Below are 19,661 nucleotides of genomic sequence, written 5' to 3'. Positions count from 1 at the left end.
ATATCACGTAATTTTTTCACTTATTTAATAAAAAAATTTTGGGAGCACACTTAAGATAATATCAAAATTTTATACATATTATAGGAATTTAAGGGGGAGCAGTGAGGGCCAGTGCCCTCACTTGTGTGCAGTTAATAAAAAACATATTTATCGAAATTATCTTCTTATGATATTTTTTTATTGGTTGAATCTTTTATAATGCAGATAATTATACAAAGAGATGATGGAAGTTGAGCAGATTACGTGGGAGTTGGCAGTTAGTGTGAAAAAGTTGATAACCTCAACAAATAACTAACACAAATAGCTATCTCCTAATTGGGGAAAAGTTATTTTTAATAAATTGGAACAAACCTACCCTTGTCATTAAGGGTAGATTAGAAATTACAAAAAATGATATTATATGTTTGCACTACATAGTGATTCTCAAAACATTATATATTACATAGATGGATATTTAATGGACAACTATTAAATTCGTATTCATTGAAGAAAATAATTATCTTCCCCATGTATTTGTTAATTGAGCTTAACAAGTATCTTGTTCAGTATAAATAAATTGATCCATGACAGTTGGAAAATGAATTTTTCCAGAGTCCGAATTTTAATGTTATAGTAAACATGACAAGACCACTCCCATCAAATCTATCTGTGATCGTATTCGACTCGATTTGAGAGAAATAAGGGCATGAACAATTGTCAGACAGATAGACAATTGTTTATAAATTAGTAGCCAACTTATAAATTTTTTGATGATAAATTTCTTATAACGGCATATAATTCTAACATTACTAACATATACGACCACTATGCTCAAATGTTCAAATATCACATCTTTGTTTCAATATTGATCGTAGAGTTTTTTTTATTTTTTGTAACCCGGAACATGTCCCAACCCGAGTCCTTAGGACCGAACCGGCACAACAAATCGTAGAGTTGTTTATACTCAATTACATTTTGTTCAAAAGGACTTGGACCATTAGCAGGTTGCACTTGCCCCAAATTCGACTTGAGAAGGGTAATGCCTTAACCAAAAAAAAAAAAAAAAAAAGTTGTGACAGCCATCATGTTTTGACAGAATTTCATCTTCAATGTGGGTTTTCATATGGGAGCTACAGATTGGACACCTAGCTCAATCCATGACCACTCCAGTGGAGCCCAATCCAGTGTAATTTCATATTGGGTTTTCATTTCTTGGGTGTAATTTTTCTTTGGAAACAACAATTTCTTACTTTATCTTACTTTTTTTTTAAAAAAAAATTTCTCCTCTTGAAGGTACAAAAATAGTGTTCATATGGGCGTCTATGAGTCTCACAATAGTAGCCAATATAATGCAACAACAATTCAGGAAGTGCCAAATCTTTATCATCTATGTTGGGGCAAACAATGCTTGTGTTGGGCCAATTCTTTTTCATGAGTTTCTGGTCCACAATGAATCTTTAAGCCCAGATGATCGAGAATGTAGTAGGCTCTGCTTGGATTAGTACTTTTTTCTTGAAAACTGTTTTTGTTTTTGGAGTTTACAGTAACATTCCAAAAAATAACTCAAAAAACACGCACAATTTTAAATACAACTTACAAAAAATAGAAAAAATATGTAAAAAATTATCAATTAGTATCCCATTTTTCTTTTTTTTTCACCCAAGAGCACCACCCAACACACAACACCACCCACTGCCACCATCATCTCTTTCTCCCAAATTCCACCAAAGAAAAACCCGCATTCATATCTCCGCCATCTCCCAAGCTAAGTAAGTATTTCTTATACATTTTTTTAACGAGGAGAAGGGTAGAATTTAAGAAGCGAGAAATTGAACAAGAAACTACAATTTTCGAGGCTTCAACCTTCTGATATTACATTTTTTCCCATAGCTGATTTACTTTTTCACTCTTTTCTTTTTTTTTCCCTTGAAAAATGATTAAAACCGTTGTAGTTACTATGCAACTTGTATGTAAATATGACAAAGTAAGTAATCATACATTTTATTATCTATTTTTTTTCCGACACGCCTTACATAAATCACAAACCCCCTAATTTCTTGTAGAGAAACCTAGCAATTTCAATCACAAATGTCTTAGTAATATTGTAATACTCTTCCCTCAAAAAAAAAATAAAATTGTAATATTATTTCTTTCTTCCTTTTTTTTGGGGGGGGGGGTCACATTCCTATGACCCATTTATTACCACACATACAATATACTCTTGGAGGCACAAATCTCTCTGCTGAAAAAGTCCACTTGATAACTAGTGTTGGCAAGGTCACAAAAATGACAGGATGGAATCATTTGCTTGGGGGTGTTGAAGGCTTGGAAGGGGATTGTGCACCTCAAATTCTGAGAAGAGTGATTTGCCAATGGATGGCATTATCTATCTGTTGGGGCCTTCTAACCTCAACATCTACTTCCTTCAGCCACAGAAAAAAGTAACAAGGGACAAATGCAAAATCATAAAAATATCTCTTTTCTTGTTTTTTGGTATTATTGGCATAATAGTAGTATCATGGTGTGAGGTATGTGACACAAAAATGTAGATGAAAATATAAATTTGTGATTAAAAAAAAAAAGGTTTAAAGAACAATACATTTTTTTTCCCTAAATAATCACATGTCCAGTGGATTTAAGGAACAATGTTCTTTTTTTATTATTTCCTTTTTTTTATGTTATTATGGGAATAGCATATTTAAATGAATTTTATGCAATGAAGCATGGTGGCGCTAGGTTTGATCATTTTATCTTGCAAGTGATTGCATATTTAGTTGCATCCAACAAGTGCAAAATAGTTCAATTACTTAACAATATTATATTGATTTTGGGTAAAGATTATTTGCTTTTATCTCAATTTTCTTGGCACTTGTAACTACGTTGGTGTCCTTTGGCTTATAAGAAAAAGTGGTCAATACTTACTCCAACAATCTAAGATTACTTTTTAAGGAAACTAAATACACTTCTTGAACTCTTAAAGTCAGATTCAATAAGAATCTTGGAGAAAATTTAAGTTTGTTCTAGTAATTTACTAGTATTATTGATACTCTCCATTCATGAAACTTTGCTTAAAAGTATTTATCAAATATTCATTGATAACAAATTAACTACTCTAAGTTTGAGTTAACTCATATTACTAATAAACATAACAAAAAGACTTCCTAAGTTAATGCATACTTTAAAAAAAAAATATCATGCATTATAAGCAAATCAAAATATATTCTTACCTCTTCTTCTCTCGTGGCTTCTTAAATCCCATTTACCCTTTATCCTTTGTTAAAGAATTTCTTAAAAAAAAAATCTATATATATATAATTCTTTCATTTTTTCCTAATTTTACATGGAAAAGTAGAGTGTAGCAATTTTTATTAGCAAAATGTTGACTATTCATCCATTTCAAATTTCACAATTGTGGACAAGAAAAAACTCTCATTGCTAGTAATTCTTCCATTCTATTTTCTACCACTTGTTTAGGAAACTTAAAAAAAAAAAGGGGAAAGGGGAAAATAACAAAAAAAATCCCCATTTCTATCAGCCAGAGACAAAGGTTACTAGTGTGTCTCTTCATCAGCTCACTTTGCTTTTGCTTCTGCTTCCATTCATACCCTCGACACTCCCACAAAAATTTCTGAGAAGAAGAAGAAGCAGGAGAAGAAGAGTTTCTCTCTTCCGAACTCTGAATTTCTGAGAGTTCCTAACAGAGAGAAACCCGAACAAGAAAATTACACACACTACACACACTAATTATACTTCGAGACCCCTTTACGTTTTCCTTCTATTCAAGAATCATGGATTTAGCTTCAAAACTCCAACTTATCGACCTAAGGTCCACTTTCCTCAGCGGAACCTCCCGGAGAGGCTTCGCTCTCCGCCCTCCCCACCTCCCTATGCTCCCTACAACAACTGCCACGACCCTGAAAACCACAACTTTTCCTAAAAAGCAGCCTAAAATTTCAGCCAAATTACAGGCTGTGGCGGTGGAAACTGCTGAAACTGAGGTGAAAGATGAAATAGAGTCGCTTTTTACGGAGGATTCGGACACCCAATTGAATTCTAAGCGTGTAAATAAGCAGTCAAGTAGTGGGGCGTCTAGTGTTTCATCTGGGATTAGGCTGGAAAATGTTAGTAAGAGTTATAAGGGTGTGACTGTGTTGAAAGATGTGAATTGGGAGGTGAAAAAAGGCGAAAAGGTCGGATTGGTAGGCGTAAATGGAGCAGGGAAAACGACCCAATTGAGGATTATATCTGGTTTAGAGGAGCCTGACTCAGGGGATGTGATTAAGGCCAAGGCTAATATGAGAATTTCGTTTTTGAGTCAAGAATTCGAGGTATTGGGGACTCGAACAGTGAAGGAAGAGTTTATGAGCGCATTCAAGGAGGAAATGCAGGTTGCTGAGAGGTTGGAGAAGGTTCAGAAGGCTATAGAGAAGAGTGTGGATGATTTGGAGTTGATGGGAAGGCTGTTGGATGAGTTTGACTTGTTGCAGAGAAGAGCTCAGGCTGTAGACTTGGATGTGGTTGAGGTAAAGATTAATAAGTTGATTCCTGAACTTGGATTTGTTCCTGAGGATTCTGATAGGCTCGTGGCTTCATTTAGTAGTGGCTGGCAGATGAGGATGTCCCTTGGGAAGATTCTTTTGCAGGTAGACACCAATCTGTGGTGTATGTTTCTGTGAGAAATGTTGATTTTGAGAATACGTTAAGTGGCAGTTAGGACTGAATATTACTCTTTCTACAAAATGCGCTAACTTTGGAACTTATACTAATTAGCCGACTGATGAATTGGTCTCAGGATGATGGTCTGGCTTAGTTTGATCTGTGCTAGTTTATTTTGTATTTTGTCTGTTTAGCATTTGACGAATTATTTTGAGGATAGAATTTAGTAGACTAGTTCAACTTAAATATATTTTTAATTCAAGGTGGCCACAATAATTACAATTTTGATGAATGTAACTAAATTTGAAACTAAATGTCACCCGAATGATATTGAAACTGCATTGTATTTGATTTTGTACTAAAGAAGTGCTTATGATCACTAAATAGATGCTCAATTGTAGGTAGGACACTTTTTCGTTGGAGATGTGTTACTCCTACCTAATCTAAATCCAGTTTTGATAGGTTTAGTTATGTGTTGTATGTTGTGGCTCTTATACTGAGCTTGTTGCAAACACTTGCAGGACCCAGATTTGCTACTTTTGGATGAACCTACAAATCACCTTGATCTTGATACAATTGAGTGGCTTGAAGGTTATCTCCAGAAGCAAGATGTGCCAATGGTCATCATATCTCATGATAGGGCTTTCCTAGACCAGCTGTGTACCAAAATTGTCGAAACAGATATGGGTGTATCAAGGACGTATGATGGGAATTACTCTGATTATACTATTGCAAGGGCAGTTTGGATTGAAGCTCAGTTTGCAGCATGGGAGAAGCAACAGAAGGAAATTCAGCAGACAAAAGAGCTAATGAACAGGCTAAGTGCAGGAGCAAATGCAGGCCGTGCATCTACTGCTGAAAAGGTATGATGTTTGATTGAGAATCTTAATCTATATAAAGGACCTATATTCCTTTAGTCCCGTAATTTGAAAACACTAGTCAAATATTCTTAAGTGATGGTCTTCCTTTTTATAGCTTAATTACTTTACAACTATAACTTGAGAGTCCTGCCTGGTAATCAATTTGGACACCAAAAGTCTGAAGTTTTCCTAAATCTTGATTCCTCTTACAGTTGTATGACTAAGATCAGATTCCTGTTGCATTTGATAGGATGTACATTTGATTTTCCTGAAAACATCCCCAAAACCACAAAAGAAAGGAATCTGAAGAAAGAAATGAGAAGTAGAAAACAATTACTAGTCCATGTGGCAGTTCTGCTACTGGTATAATTTGCTTTGCTATCATGTTAGTGTAACATTTTGTATCTTTTTTTTTAAATGAAGTAAATGTGTTTCTTATTCTAATTATTTTTTAGTATATTCTTACTGACGAGGCTTTTAGGTTTAATAATTCAAACTTCATTCATGTAATCCCTTATATTCTATATCTTTCATTAGCTCATTGATTGTGCCATTGTTTTGGCAAGAAGTAATCTAGTAAATTCCTTTTAAGGAATGGCTTTAGAATGAATTCCTTATTTCTCTTTACTCACTTTTTTTTTTAATATAAATTTTTGGTACTTCCTGTCCCTGGGTGGGATTTTGGAATAACAGAAGCTGGAGAAACTTCAGGACGAGGAACAAGTTGATAAACCTTTTATTCGGAAGCAAATGAAGATCAGGTTCCCTGAGCGTGGGAGAAGTGGGCGCTCTGTAGTGACGATAAAGAATCTGGAGTTTGCATTTGGAGATAAGGTACTTGATGAACACCACCAAGGTTTATTTCTTTCAGTGTTTGTTCATGTAGGCTGAGACAAGTGTCATGAGATTTCACTTCTGACAGTTAAATGAATTTTCATGGGACACCAAACAATTCAGTTCCCTATTTATACGTTAAAAGTATCTTAACATAATTTCTTTTTGCCAGACACTATTTAAGAATGCCAATTTAACAATCGAAAGGGGAGAGAAAATTGCCATCATTGGCCCAAATGGATGTGGTAAAAGTACTTTGCTCAAATTAATTATGGGCCTACAGAAGCCAGATAGAGGTGAAGTGTTGCTTGGGGAGCACAATGTATTGCCAAACTACTTTGAGCAGAATCAGGTTGACACCCTTGTTATTATTGCCCTTGAGAATATTTTGTTTATTAAACTGTAGTCCTGGTCTAATGATGACCGGAATATTCAGAATGCTTGCTTATTACTATTTTTTTATATGGATGAATTTTCTTCATTTTTAGGCTGAGGCTCTTGATTTAGATAAAACAGTGCTTGAAACAGTAGCAGAAGTTGCAGAGGACTGGAGGCTTGATGATATAAAGGGACTTCTTGGGCGTTGTAATTTCAAAGCTGATATGCTTGATAGGAAAGTTTCCTTCTTGAGTGGTGGTGAGAAGGTAAGGCAATCACATTTTATTGTGCATGACATGCATATTTGGATTTAAGCTAAAGCTCGCTCGAGTTCTGAATTACTGGCTATATCTGTTTACTACAACTTTTTCCTTTCTCAATTAAATTAGTAGAAGTGGATTTTTGTAATAAAATCTTTCGTTCTTTTAATTGGGAGGAGTTTAATGTAATTTGGAACTTAGGATTATGTCTTCTGGTCTAGTTGCCTTCATAAAAAATCGAACTGTGGGTGTGTTAAAATCATAATTGGAAGGCCTATTGGATATAACAAGGGAAGAAAGATGATAAAGTGATGCAGCTATTGCCAAACTTCATTGTTTGAGCTGCTTTTGTTTATTATTCTATCATATGGTCTGGCACATAATTGAAACGCACTAAAAATTTTGAGCAATGAGCCATCCACACTTATATTTCCCTGTTCTGTTTTAACACTATTTTCTGATCTTTTTTCTCTTGAAAAATAGGTTGAAATACGCGCTTTAAAAGAGATTTCATATGTTGCAGGTCTTGTATGATAAGCAGATTGCACGATTTTGGGATACGTTCTTAATATTAGGGTTTACTGCCTCTGTTGTTTAGCATTTTTAATCCAGTGCCACTCGTTTCTTTAAGCTTGACCTTTTACTCCTGTGCTTTTGAACTAAAGGATAGGTGAATGTTGAAGAGTAGCAACAGACACATGAAAATGCATGTTATTTTCACATACCAAAGAGACAAAGCACATATGGATACTTCTACGAGAGAAGAATTCTCAGAGCACAGCTTGTGGTTTATTTGATTTGAAATAGTTAAATTTGAGAAACAGAAGTAGAGCAGAAAGATGGTGTTTAGGATATCAGAAGTATAAGGACTTTAGGATATTAGATACTGTAAAATTTTTTGTCTTTGCATCCTTTCTTAGTTGTCCTGCCTTTGAATTTGACCTTTAAATTTGTGGAAAATTTGATAATTTCTGTTTTTAAACTTCAAGGTTCAGAATGAAACTTCTAAATCTTTACAAGCCCATCATAGCCATTTCTATTTGCCTGTTCTGAAGCAGTTTGTTATGGTTCAGTAGTTAATATTAAGCAGCTTAAGCATTTGGCCTGTTTCTCTTTCAGGCTCGACTAGCATTTTGCAAGTTTATGGTGAAACCTTCAACCTTGCTTGTCCTGGATGAACCAACAAATCATTTGGATATACCTTCAAAAGAGATGCTTGAGGTTTGTGTGGGCTCATTTATTTCCAGGCATGAGTGTAGACATCATAGCATAAAATGTATTTCATCTTCGTGACTATTTAAACTGTATTTATTCTATCAGGAGGCCATCAATGAGTACAAGGGAACTGTTATTACTGTATCTCATGATCGGTACTTCATAAAGCAAATTGTTAACAGAGTGTTGGAAGTGAAGGATGGTCATGTGCAAGACTATGTTGGAGATTACAACGTAAGTTTGATTCCTGTTTTAGCAGCAGTATGTTCAAATGAATATATGACTGATAACTAACCATCACTAACCTCTGCAATTACATCACATTTGTATTTCAACCAGATAATACAATGAGCCTTTGACTTTGACAAACCATACAAACACATTGCGTGTGGATTTATATTGCATTTTTACACGTAGACAAAATTTTAGAACTTCAAGTTTGAACTTGCACCTTTTCGGTTAGAATCAAAGCTTCGAACCTTGATGTGGTTCAATCATGAAGGATTTTTTCCTAATCTGTTAATTGACTGTGCTTTAAGTAGGCTTGAGTTTGACCTGAACTTGAGGTTGGTCGAAAGAAGTTGGGCAACTTTTTCATGTCTAGGCCTTTGTGATATTTGTCACTCAAAAAGGGCTCTTTTCATTTCCATTTACCAATCACATCATTCTTCATTTGCAGTATTATTTAGAGAAGAACCTTGAAGCAAGGAAGAGAGAGCTTGAGCGCGAGGCAGAGCTCGAGGAGAAGTCCCCAAAGGCAAAGGCCAAATCAAAGATGTCAAAGGTAAAGTCACGTGTAGTAAGTCACAAGTGTAAGAATTGCGATCTCTATACATCACCATTGAAAGAACTAAACTTTCTATTCGTGGCCAACAGGCAGAAAAGGAAGCTAGGAAGAAGCAGAAAATGCAGTCATTTCAAGCTGCTAGACAAAAGTCTAAAGGGTTGAAGAATGCTAAAAGATGGAACTGAGTAGTTTTAGTTACTTACCACAGTGCTGATCCAAAACCTATACTTTGTACAAAGCCTGGTAGAGGATGCATAGCTTCCTGTCCATCTGTGTATACAAATTAAATAGAAATAGGTCATGTGATTTGCTATGATCTGGCAGGCTATAGCTTCTTATTGGAGGCCATGAAAAGAAAATACAAGGTTCTTTGATCAAATTATCATTCTATTAGCTGCAGAGTTTTCCATCCAACAGCCCCCTCCCTCCCTCTCCTCCTCCTCCTCCCCCCCCCTCCCTCCCTCCCTCCCACCCTTTTTTGGCAGTGAAAGTATTGCAAGCATTTTTGTTCTCTCCAAGCCATAGCTATTAAAGGCTCTCCAAATAAAGCCATTTGTGTATGATGTTACCAACTTATCTATGCAATAAAGGAAGGTAAGAACCACCAGTCTTTGGGCTGGTGGCTACCACCACATTAAGGCTTTGTGGGGTGGGAGGCACAATTAAATGTGGTCTTGCTTAAAAAATCACGTACTCGTCTGGTCCGGCGGTGGCTCAGTCCCCTCCGAGTTATTCCAAAATCTCCTTAGGCCCTCCCACTGACTAAAAAAAAAAAAAAAACAAAGGAAAGTAAGACATCACTTTTAGCATAAGAAGCCTCCAAGATCTCCTTAGGCCCTTCCACGGACTAAAAAAAAAAAAAACAAAGGAAAGTAAGACATCACTTTTAGCATAAGAAGCCTCTGCAGGATGGAATGGGTTTTGGCTGTTGAAAGAATTAAAAGGGAGATGGGCGTCATAATTACAAAAATCAAGTAATTAAAAATTACAATGAGCAATGTAGAATTTCACAGATTGAATAGACGTAAATTAACCTCCATCCACACACCAATTCAGGTAGTGTGCCTTCAATTGGTCCAACCATCAAAGGATAATAGCTTGTAGTTTGCAAATAATTAGGGGAAATAGTCACATCTTATTAATTTTGAACTTTTATTTGACGTTTAAGATGCTCTTATTAAGATGGGTAATGACATATTCATCATTGGATTAATAGATAGGAAAATAATAGTTTAGAGTAATTAAGCAAAACAGACACAAGTGTATAAACTCGGCCAAAAAAATTGATGTCCTTAAAAGAATTACTACATGAAAAGAAATTACTTGGCAAAAAAATAATTGGAAAAGGAAAAGGAAAAGGAAAAGGAAAAGGAAAAGGTACAGGACTCAATTAATACAATCTTACAATTGATGTCCTTAGCGCTAAATAAGCAAAAATTGCCTTCTCTCTTAATTTGCCCAGTTAGCTTGTCCTTTCCCAACAATTTTCCAAAAATCAAATTATTGGGCTATTTTAACCGCCGATTCTGCATAAACCCCGCCTCAATTGCAAACCCAGCTCTCTCCGACGACGCCGTTTTAGCTGAGAATAAGGTACCTTCTCTTCTCTTCTCTCTGCATCTTCATTTTATCTTGGTTTGTATGTTTTGAGGTATGAGAGCTTGAAATTGTTTTGCTTATGCTTTTTAGCTTTATCTTCACTAGAAAAACTGTCTTTTTTTTTCTTTCTTTTTTAGCTTTTCAATTTTGGTTTTGTGTGTGGTTTTTGTGATTTTTCTACAGCAAGAAGATTTTTTAGTGGTATTGGTAAAAGACTCTAAAAAAAAAGAAAGCAAAAGAGAATCTTTACTGAGTTGGTTTCTAACTTAATTTTTTTTGGGTAAGTAGGAATTTATTATGTTGGTTTTTTGCTTATCTGGTAAAGGGCCATCACAAAATTAGATTTTGTCCGGAACTAGTGAAAAAGAAAGATGTTTTAGCATGTTGGTTTTGGTTATGTATAAAGGGCCTTCACAAAATTTAATTTTGTCAAGAATTAGTGAAAAAGAAAGATATCTGGAATTGTTGGTAAAAGGTTATCACTGAATCAGGTTTTGTGAAAAATGGCTGAGTTTCAGTTGCTTATACTTTGTCCTCGTATTGCAATGAAGCAGTCAGCGAATGATAAAACGCTTCCTTCTTAGAGCGTGTACAGCTTATGTCAGCGTTTTTTGTTTTCTGTTTGGCTATAGATAACCCAATGGAAGAAGTTATATTGGGAATGCCGGGACCTTGGGCCGATGATAATTATGAAGTGGCTGACCATTATACAACCAAAATTGGAGGACTTCCTGTAAGATAGTTTGTTTGATTTTGAGAATTAGACTTATTTTCAAGGAAGTTCTTGCTGTGTTTTTATTATTGTTTTTTGTCTGAACAGGACTGGCCAATTCCTGATATTGGTATTAAGCCTGAACTGCTAATATGTCCATCATGTAAAAGCAATCTCTGTCTTCTTGCACAGGTTTTTGAATAGTTTGCCCTTTTTTTCGGTGGATAACAATCAGCTCAAAGTTTGAGTCAAAGTGCTTTCTTTTTTCTGGGTTTTGTGTTTCTTATCTTCCTCAGGTTTATGCTCCGATTTCGAGCGAGAGTTTGACACTTGAAGAACGTGTTATTTACATTTTTGGTTGTGTAATGCTGCAATGTGGGAGCAATCCTTCAAGGTTTAATGGTTCTGGCTTACTAGATTCCTATTAAGATCTCGAAGTTGGATTGACCAGAGTTATTCTTGTTCTTGGTCTTCTTTGTTTTTACTTTTATGGTTCTTTTGTATGTAGTTGGAGAGCTCTTCGAGTACAGAAGTCAGTCAGTAGTGAAGATCCATTTGTACACAGTAATGATGTTGCCCCTTTTCCGTCGTCTTCTGTTTCAGCTGTTAAAAATGATTGGCAGCAAGACTTGTGGACATTCGAGTCTAGAGAGGATGATGATGGTGGAAACAGTGATGACTTAGATCTAGAGGACTTAAGTAGGGCATTTTCTGAAGCTGCAAGTTTGTCTTCAAATTCAAAGAAACAAAGTTGTGATCCTGAGGCTAGTCTGAAGCCTTCATCTACAGATGAGAAATCTAAAGCTAATGATAAACGATTTCCTGGTATAGCTTGTGGGTGTGTTTGGAAGAATATTTCGAATGCATTTTTTACAACATGCAGATTATTGTTTTGAAGTTTATCTCAGAATGTGTATGTGTGCATATCTGTAAGTTGAAACTCCTGCATTTCAAAAAAAAGGTACCTGTGCCAAGATAACCAGATTGAAGTGCAAATCTGATCCTTCTGAGCAGCAATCCCCCTGTTCAGTTAGTATCTATTCTTGAATGAAAGAGAATGGGGAGGTGGTGAGTTCTTGGGCCAGGATAGCATTTTCCATGAGTTGTTATGATTCCTGCTGTAATATCCTGCCAAAGTCCTAATCCAATATAAAATCATGTTGTCTCTAAGCTTTTCTACCACAAAAAAAGGAATCAATACTTGGCCATTTTTTATGAATTGTAAACCTCACAATCATCTGGACTATTAGCCTTTTAGTTAGCTCATTTGTTTATTTCAAAATTCAGTTTCAGTGTAATACTATAAGGCTGAATTGTTTATTTTGTAACAATGTGATTTGTGCTAAAATGATAGTCTCAATCTGCATAATCCATTCCTAGCTGTGAGTTTCTCTGCAGGATATTTTTCCATGTTTTGCTAGAAAGTCTTGTGAAAGATTTTAATTATTTTAATGTTTTTTATTGCAGTTTTGCCTTGCTTCTACATATATGCACAGGAGGTCACTTCCTTGTGGTCGAAATATGGCTCACTGTCTGTGAATGGGAACGAAAGTGATCTTAATGATCATACACCGGAAGAGAGATGGGAAGAGGAGAAGTACGAATATGATAAAGCCTTGAATGCCGATAGGACTTACCTCAAGTTCAAGAAACGTATTGATGCATATCCAGAGCAATGCTTCAGGTGAAGTTGTCAGGGTTCTTGACCGTAGAAGTAGAAGTGATGCTTTTCACCGTCCTGTGTACTTATAGTTGATTGGCAGGCTCTGAACCCAGATTATTGTTTCAGTACTTTTAGAAGCTCCTGTTTTGGCTGTGAAAGGCAATTTTTATTTTGGGCAAAAAAAGGGGGGGAGGGGGTTTATGGGGCAATGTACGGTCTGTCGCTATTAAGAAGATGTTTTGACTGGTAGCAGAACTTTTTGATCCTTAGAGACCAAGTGAGGAGATATTCTAGTAAGAGTTACAGATATATATCATGAGGGGAATGAGTTAAAGTCCATATTATTTGGTTGAAGTTCTGATTTGAGAGCTTTATTATCATGTCATGGATAAAGGTCAACAAAAACTTATCGACACTCAAGTTTTTGGACTTCTTCATGCAAAGTAGCTAGCAAAGTGTAGAGATTCTCTCATTTAATTTATTTTGTTTTTCAACTGTTATTATCTTCTTCAACTCATAGTAAGTGTGCTTTATATGGATTAACCACGTATCTTGTAGTAGCTAGTTTCATCATTCCTTTCTCTTAGGATACAACTAGAATACTTGGTGGGACTTTTGGACTCTGCCCAATTCTGAAGTTCTGCAATGTCAATGCTTTCAGATATTCATATGGTGGGAGGCCACTAGTGGCCTTTATGGATAAGGAAGATGCTGGCACATGCTGCCTTTGTGGTGGGTCAAGGCAATACGAGATGCAGCTGATGCCGCCATTGTTATATTTTCTACAGAAAGCAACCAGTAAACAACCCAACATTTCTTTGGAGAGCTGGAACTGGATGACTCTGATCATCTATACCTGTTCTAAGGTGACTCTAACCGTACAAAATACTGTGCTGAAATTGGATGCAAATATTTTCCTCATATTGATATGGCTAATTATCTACCATGACTGTGAACCACCAACAACATTGATTGTGAATTAGAGAAACAGGGTACCATTGCAACTTGAAAACCTGATGGCTCTTTGAAAGCCCGTCATAATTTTATTATCCAGAGTAAATGTTTATGTATAAGAAAGACATGCGATTTTCCAATGATTGTGTTTTTACTATGAAACTGCTCAAATTATTCAGAAGGTTTTGTCGGAGAGAATAATGAAAAGTAAGTCAATCTTCAATAACACTATTATCACATATAGTTTCGAAGCAACTATGAAGGTGGCCTAAACAGGCTGCTAAATGTTTGAAGTCATTCTTAACTCCATATCATTGGATGATCCTCTTTAACCTCAGTAACCTTGTCACTGTTCCCCTAGGATTTGTAGGCTCTTAGCCATCCACTTCTTATAGGATAGTCCTCAACAACTCATCCCCAATTACTCTTCGTTCGTACTCCTCATGGCTTGCAGCTATGGGCTAATTTGTATATATGTGGTTCCAAGTATGCTTTGTCTTGTTCATCTGCATATTCATCTAATATCATGATCCTTGTTCCTTTTAGAGCTGTGCAGAGTCTATCCATCTGGATAAGCCCAACAATCACGGCTGGGTTGTAGCAGAGGAAGCTGTTGTTGTACAGTTGGAGTAACATTATACCTCAAAGTTGTACTTATGGGCGTAGTAGATGGCATCAGAAAACATGCATTTTGTTTTTTAGTTCCCCATTTTTGAGCGTTTGACTTCATCATTTTGTTTTTTTTTTCATTTAGATGATGAGCAAAGAATCGTTAGTTTTCTTTTGATCGTGTTCTTTCTTTCTTTCTTTCTTTTACAAGTAGCTATAGAATGGGGGAAAGAATGAGGCAAAGTTTTTGCTGCTCAGAGGAGCATAGCAGCAAAAGGAATTTGGTCAGCAATTGGAGCCTCCACACTTCAGTCCCCAAATAATTCAGGGGCTGTTTAATGCGGAGATTGTACCATATGCTCAAGCTGTTGAACTGTTAAAACAAGTTCCGGTACTTCACTTAATTTGATTGATGTATACAGATTGATATTATCATGGCAGATTCCTCCAGCTAGCCAAAATTGCAAAGGTTGAAGTAGTTAAACATTAGACTACATTTTCTTCTTCAAATGAACAAGAAAATTGTTCAAAATAAGATGAAAACATAATCGATTTGAAAATCCCAACAATTACATCCCAATTTAAGCAGCCAAGCAAAAAATCTGTCCCGTCTTTGGCACCCAATGTAGAATTTACATGAGCACGATATGCCACTGGCATTTACCACCGACCTTTCTGTCCTAGATGGATGTTGCTGCTCAAACTTCTTCTACTCAAATTTCTTGACCAGAGATAAGTCATTCAGCATCTTCTCAATAGCATCGTCATCAAGGGCACGGCCTCTATTCTGTAAGAAGAAACATGAAACATTCCAAGATGAAGATTAAAGACTAAAGCAGAAAACTCCAAAGTATTACAGACTGAAAGAGGCAACAGCTAGATGGCTAAAGAACAAACATCTGCAACAGTAACATCCCTTTTGTGGCATAGTTAATGTCGGGGATATAACAAAGTTCCATTGGTGGCTTATCCGCTATGAGACAGTTGAAGAAAAACTTAGGAATGTCGAATATTAGCATGACCATCCACTTTTACCAAACTAGCAATACCATCGAACAAATGCTGGAGCATCGAAAGCATAAAACATTCTTTTATCGAAGCCTTTGACCACAATAATCAAACTGATGAAAGTGTTGAGTTGTTATTGGCTTCTCCAACTTATTTATACACAGTTGTTGGTTGTATTTTCCGTAAAAATAAAACTACACTTGACACGGTTAGTGAACCACACTGGTACCTTGATTGATGGGACCATAGCAATAGCTTCCTCAACAGTCTCTGGGCAAAGATTACCAAGTACACAAAGCTGCAGAAGACAAGGAATTAATGGCACTTTTAAGGTTCCTTTCAACAAATGAAGAGAGACATGTTGCATTTGTTGGATACTCACCTCAAATTCAGCAAGCTGGTATCTGCTAAGAATCCTGATATTTGACTAAGGAAGATGACAGTCAAAAGGGCTTTCTTTTGTTTTTTTGTTTTGTCCTATTGAAAATATAACTAGTTGTCTCCTATTAGACCAATAAGGAGGCATGATCCTATTTCTTTCACAGTGGCTAAAACTAGCAAAGGATATGGAAAAAGATGTGATAAGCACAATCCAGATAAACCATTGACATGAAATCAGAAGAGAAGTCATCAGTTGTTCTATTTAATGGAAATATCTGAAAAGCCACAGCAACTACAAAGATCATATATTGGTTACTAACAAATAATAAGAACAATAGTTGAGTGACAACCCACAAGGCTTTATGCCCAGCACTGACTCAATGAAGAGGATAATCACATTGTCAATGTAAGAGTAAACTATTGATAATTCCACACTAACATAACAAATTCTGCAACAAACGTGATGATGTGAAAGATTATCTATGAGCCTATACTTAAATCTAGACGTTTATAAAACTGTCAATATGCTTATTCATTTTGTTGAAGCAATGAAGCACCAATTTATGTCGGTTAAGTTTATAAAGGAAGATGTGAACAATTATCAAGGCTAGGAACCACATACTAGATATTGCCAGGTATCTCTTCTTAAGCTTAGTAATTCAAGCTTTTCTTTCTTTGTTTATTATTGACTATCACAAAATGACTCATCCGAACTCCTACTGATAGAAATCAGGATTTAATCATTATACCACACTATATGTCCTCATTATCTGTCCAACTAATCACAAGATATATAACTTTATATGCATGAAATACGGAGTCCAGGAAACAAAAGAAAGAGCTTTGTTGTCTAAGGATACTCTCGGACTTGTCTGACAGAATCAGGATTCTTGTAGCGGCTGAAACGCTTCACATACTGCAGAGACTTCTCAAATACTCTGAAACAAGTAAAAACCATAGTACATTAAGACATTTTTCTTTAAAAAGTTACAAGTTGAAATGCAAGATGCACTCAATCTCATGTTCATCAAAAGACATGACAGAGAGATGATTTTACCCGCCTACAGGTAAAATTAGTATAAACTACATGCGGAGGTCTGCATCTTAAACTTCAGAAATTTTTCATTGATATCTTTTTAAAGACATTGATCGAATAATCGCAAAAGGCGATTCAAATTATAAGAGAAAACAATCTAAGTTGTTCATAGAGAAAAATATCAACTTTTATCTCCCATCCATATGCAGAAGTTGGATAAAAAGAAGTAGACAGCCAGATGAAATACTTACTGAGACATTTGATTCATTGGATCCTCTGACATCTGCTGAAGCTGCTCATACTTATGTTCAAGAATTAAGGAAACTTCACAATTCATCAAACACTTGGCCTTCAAAAATTCTGCAAAACCAGCAAGGAAGAAGAATCATTTAGTAAATGAATGCTTTTGTATACCAAGAAATATGAAATGAAAACATTTGATCAGAGGATTAATAGAATTAATTTTTTTAAGCTGTATGAACAAACAAAGTAAACACCTTGCTCATCTTGAAAACTATGATGAACAAGATAATACAAAATCATTAATTTGCACATTTGGGGAGTCTGCAACAGTTTACTAAATCAATAAAATGTGCAGTAGAATGAAATTAAACAGTCTTGTGTTACAGCGAGAAGTGTTAGCCTTTTAGTTACCCCTCCGAAAGCAGATAATGCATAAAATCCAGTTACTGCTTTTGTTTTTAATGAGAAGGCAATAATTGTCATGCATTCAGTAACTAACTTAGGTAGAAGCTTGAGCATTACAACCTGCAGACATATTCTGGTGTGGGGAACAGATGCACCAAAGTATTACAGCAGTCATTCAAAACCAAAATCACAATTTAAAAGTTCAACCATGAAAACTCATAATTTCAAAAATCACCAGTATCATAGCAATTTGCTTTGACGCTCAGCGTATTATGCAGGAAAGCACCAAGCGAAGTGCCAAACGCTGTGTCCTTCCTGACGACATTGAAACTTCCATTAAAGCAACAGTGTCTCTCTTTTCCTAAAGTTTTTGCATACAACATCTTAAAGGCTTCTGAGACTACCAACACATCATTTTCTTGAGAAACTGAAAATCAAATCTCTATATCAAGACAAAAAAGGATCAGAAAATAGTTTCTCAAAAAATGTCAGCCCAAAACTTTGCAACTCCAGAGACGTGCACTGCTTAAGGCCGTCTTTCTGAAAGTCCACCAAAAGTCAGAAAAAAAAAAACCTCATATCATCAAACATCAAGATCGGGTTTTTGACATTTCACCACGTCTTGATGAATTTGAAATATGAAAAGTTCCATCCTCTTTGGAAACTTCATACTTATAATGGCACCCCACATAATGAACTATTTGATGTATCCTTCCCTGTCCAGTATCAGCAGATTAAAACAGCCGAAGAGACCCGCATGTAGTTCATTTTACTCCTATTCAAAACACCGTTAACATTAAATAAGAATTATCACAAGCGTCACCCTCTTTTAAAACTTCAATTGGCACACTGCCACGAGGGGAAACAAGCATAAAGAACTTCTGTCATTCAAGCACTCCAAATACCATCGTGCAACCTAATTTCCTTCCATAGCCTCTCTTCTGAAAACTTTGGAATTGTCAGTAAAACTACAAAAAACAGTGGCAAAAAGTTCAGGATCTCCCTTTTGCTCCAGCGTTTCAATATCGCTGGTCTCCCGTAAGTTACTCTACTAAGTCAAATCTATTACAGCTTCTCTACGTGCAACCAAATCTTCTCTCTACCTCATTAAGTATTCTTGTTTATTGAACTCCTGACATCAAAGGTTTCTCAAGCAACTTATAAACAATTCTATGTATTATGCGCATCTCACTAGCTCGGACCAACACGTCCTCTTACATTTGCTAACTCTATTATTGACTCACTTATATAAATGCTGGTGATTCTTGAAGCAACAACATCAGTCGTGCAAAATAACACAAACAGCATAAATAAAACATTCCAATGCAGCCGAAAGAATGACTGACCACATCAGGTTCAATTCAGAAGAAAATGATGCAAGTCAAACTCGATAAAAGATCAACCATCCTATTTTGTCATTCGAACAATTTGAACGGCTTATCCCCTGATATAAAGGAACCATAATTTGTGCAAGGAAATTTCTTCTTAAAACTTTGATAAATTCAGAACACCAATAGCTAAGCAAGATATCATCTTTTACACATTAGAACAACAACAACAAATCATAAAATCGTATTAGGAAGTGTGATTACCATCACCAATCTTGAGCTCAGCGGCGTTCTCTTCCTCTTCTCCCGACATATTTAGCCCAAGTTAAACTAACCTATTTCAAAATAAAATTTCACCATTAGCTAAAAATATCTCTAAAAATTGCAAGAAAATAATAAACAACAGTTCATTAGAATTTGCAGATAAAAAAAAATCAAAAACCAGAGCAAAAAAAAAAAGATTCTTTAATACATATATATCGACTAGAACTAATGGGCACACACAAAATCCATTATCATTGTACTGAAACTACAAAATTAGCACTAATATCTGACTAGATGAAAAGGGTTTCGAGGGAAACGAAAAGTGGTGATTCTTGGAGCTGCCGTGACCTTAATTTGTCGGGTATGGCGGGAGAGGGTACCTTGGAGTAAAGGGTTTTGATGCAGAACTTTGATGGCGAGAATCAGCTCGTTTTGGAGAAGAAGGGAAATAAAGGGGAGGAGTAATTCGGTGATTTAGCCAACTTCCGTT

At 35.8% G+C, this 19,661-nt stretch overlaps 3 protein-coding genes across 5 annotated transcripts; 2 read left to right on the top strand and 1 right to left on the bottom strand.

Annotated features, from left to right (window-relative positions):
* The first annotated feature begins 3,556 nt into the window (after window positions 1-3,556).
* LOC113777697 (ABC transporter F family member 5) lies at window positions 3,557-9,370 on the top strand. The gene is made up of 9 exons (XM_027322864.1): window positions 3,557-4,622; window positions 5,157-5,498; window positions 6,189-6,329; window positions 6,502-6,681; window positions 6,818-6,973; window positions 8,087-8,188; window positions 8,288-8,416; window positions 8,862-8,966; window positions 9,059-9,370. Exons 1-9 carry the CDS (start codon window positions 3,768-3,770, stop codon window positions 9,152-9,154), a joined length of 2,106 nt encoding a protein of 701 aa, XP_027178665.1. The 5' UTR covers window positions 3,557-3,767; the 3' UTR covers window positions 9,155-9,370.
* A 1,109-nt stretch (window positions 9,371-10,479) lies between these two features.
* Window positions 10,480-14,933, top strand: LOC113777698 (programmed cell death protein 2-like). Of its 2 annotated transcripts, XM_027322866.1 has the most exons (8): window positions 10,480-10,562; window positions 11,201-11,301; window positions 11,389-11,472; window positions 11,577-11,674; window positions 11,789-12,105; window positions 12,748-12,964; window positions 13,605-13,809; window positions 14,444-14,933. In XM_027322866.1, the coding sequence occupies exons 2-8, from the start codon at window positions 11,209-11,211 to the stop codon at window positions 14,528-14,530; spliced, it is 1,101 nt and encodes a 366-aa protein (XP_027178667.1). In that variant the 5' UTR covers window positions 10,480-10,562; window positions 11,201-11,208; the 3' UTR covers window positions 14,531-14,933. The 2 variants fall into 2 exon arrangements, with proteins under 2 accessions (XP_027178667.1, XP_027178666.1); XM_027322865.1 differs by lacking the exon at window positions 10,480-10,562 and having other exon boundaries at window positions 11,083-11,301.
* A 34-nt stretch (window positions 14,934-14,967) lies between these two features.
* On the bottom strand, window positions 14,968-19,661 carry LOC113777700 (DNA-directed RNA polymerase II subunit 4). Of its 2 annotated transcripts, none has more exons than XM_027322868.1 (7): window positions 19,552-19,661; window positions 19,172-19,242; window positions 17,183-17,291; window positions 16,756-16,833; window positions 15,897-15,930; window positions 15,744-15,812; window positions 14,968-15,293 (listed from the first exon to the last, which is right to left on the bottom strand). In XM_027322868.1, exons 2-7 carry the CDS (start codon window positions 19,218-19,220, stop codon window positions 15,216-15,218), a joined length of 417 nt encoding a protein of 138 aa, XP_027178669.1. In that variant the 5' UTR covers window positions 19,221-19,242; window positions 19,552-19,661; the 3' UTR covers window positions 14,968-15,215. The 2 variants fall into 2 exon arrangements, with proteins under 2 accessions (XP_027178669.1, XP_027178668.1); XM_027322867.1 differs by having other exon boundaries at window positions 19,520-19,637.

This window comes from Coffea eugenioides, chromosome 7 (assembly GCF_003713205.1).
Source record: "Coffea eugenioides isolate CCC68of chromosome 7, Ceug_1.0, whole genome shotgun sequence".
Classification (NCBI taxonomy): Eukaryota; Viridiplantae; Streptophyta; class Magnoliopsida; order Gentianales; family Rubiaceae; genus Coffea; species Coffea eugenioides.
The sequence above is the reverse complement of the archived record's forward strand: the minus strand, read 5'-3'. Positions and strand labels throughout refer to the sequence as shown.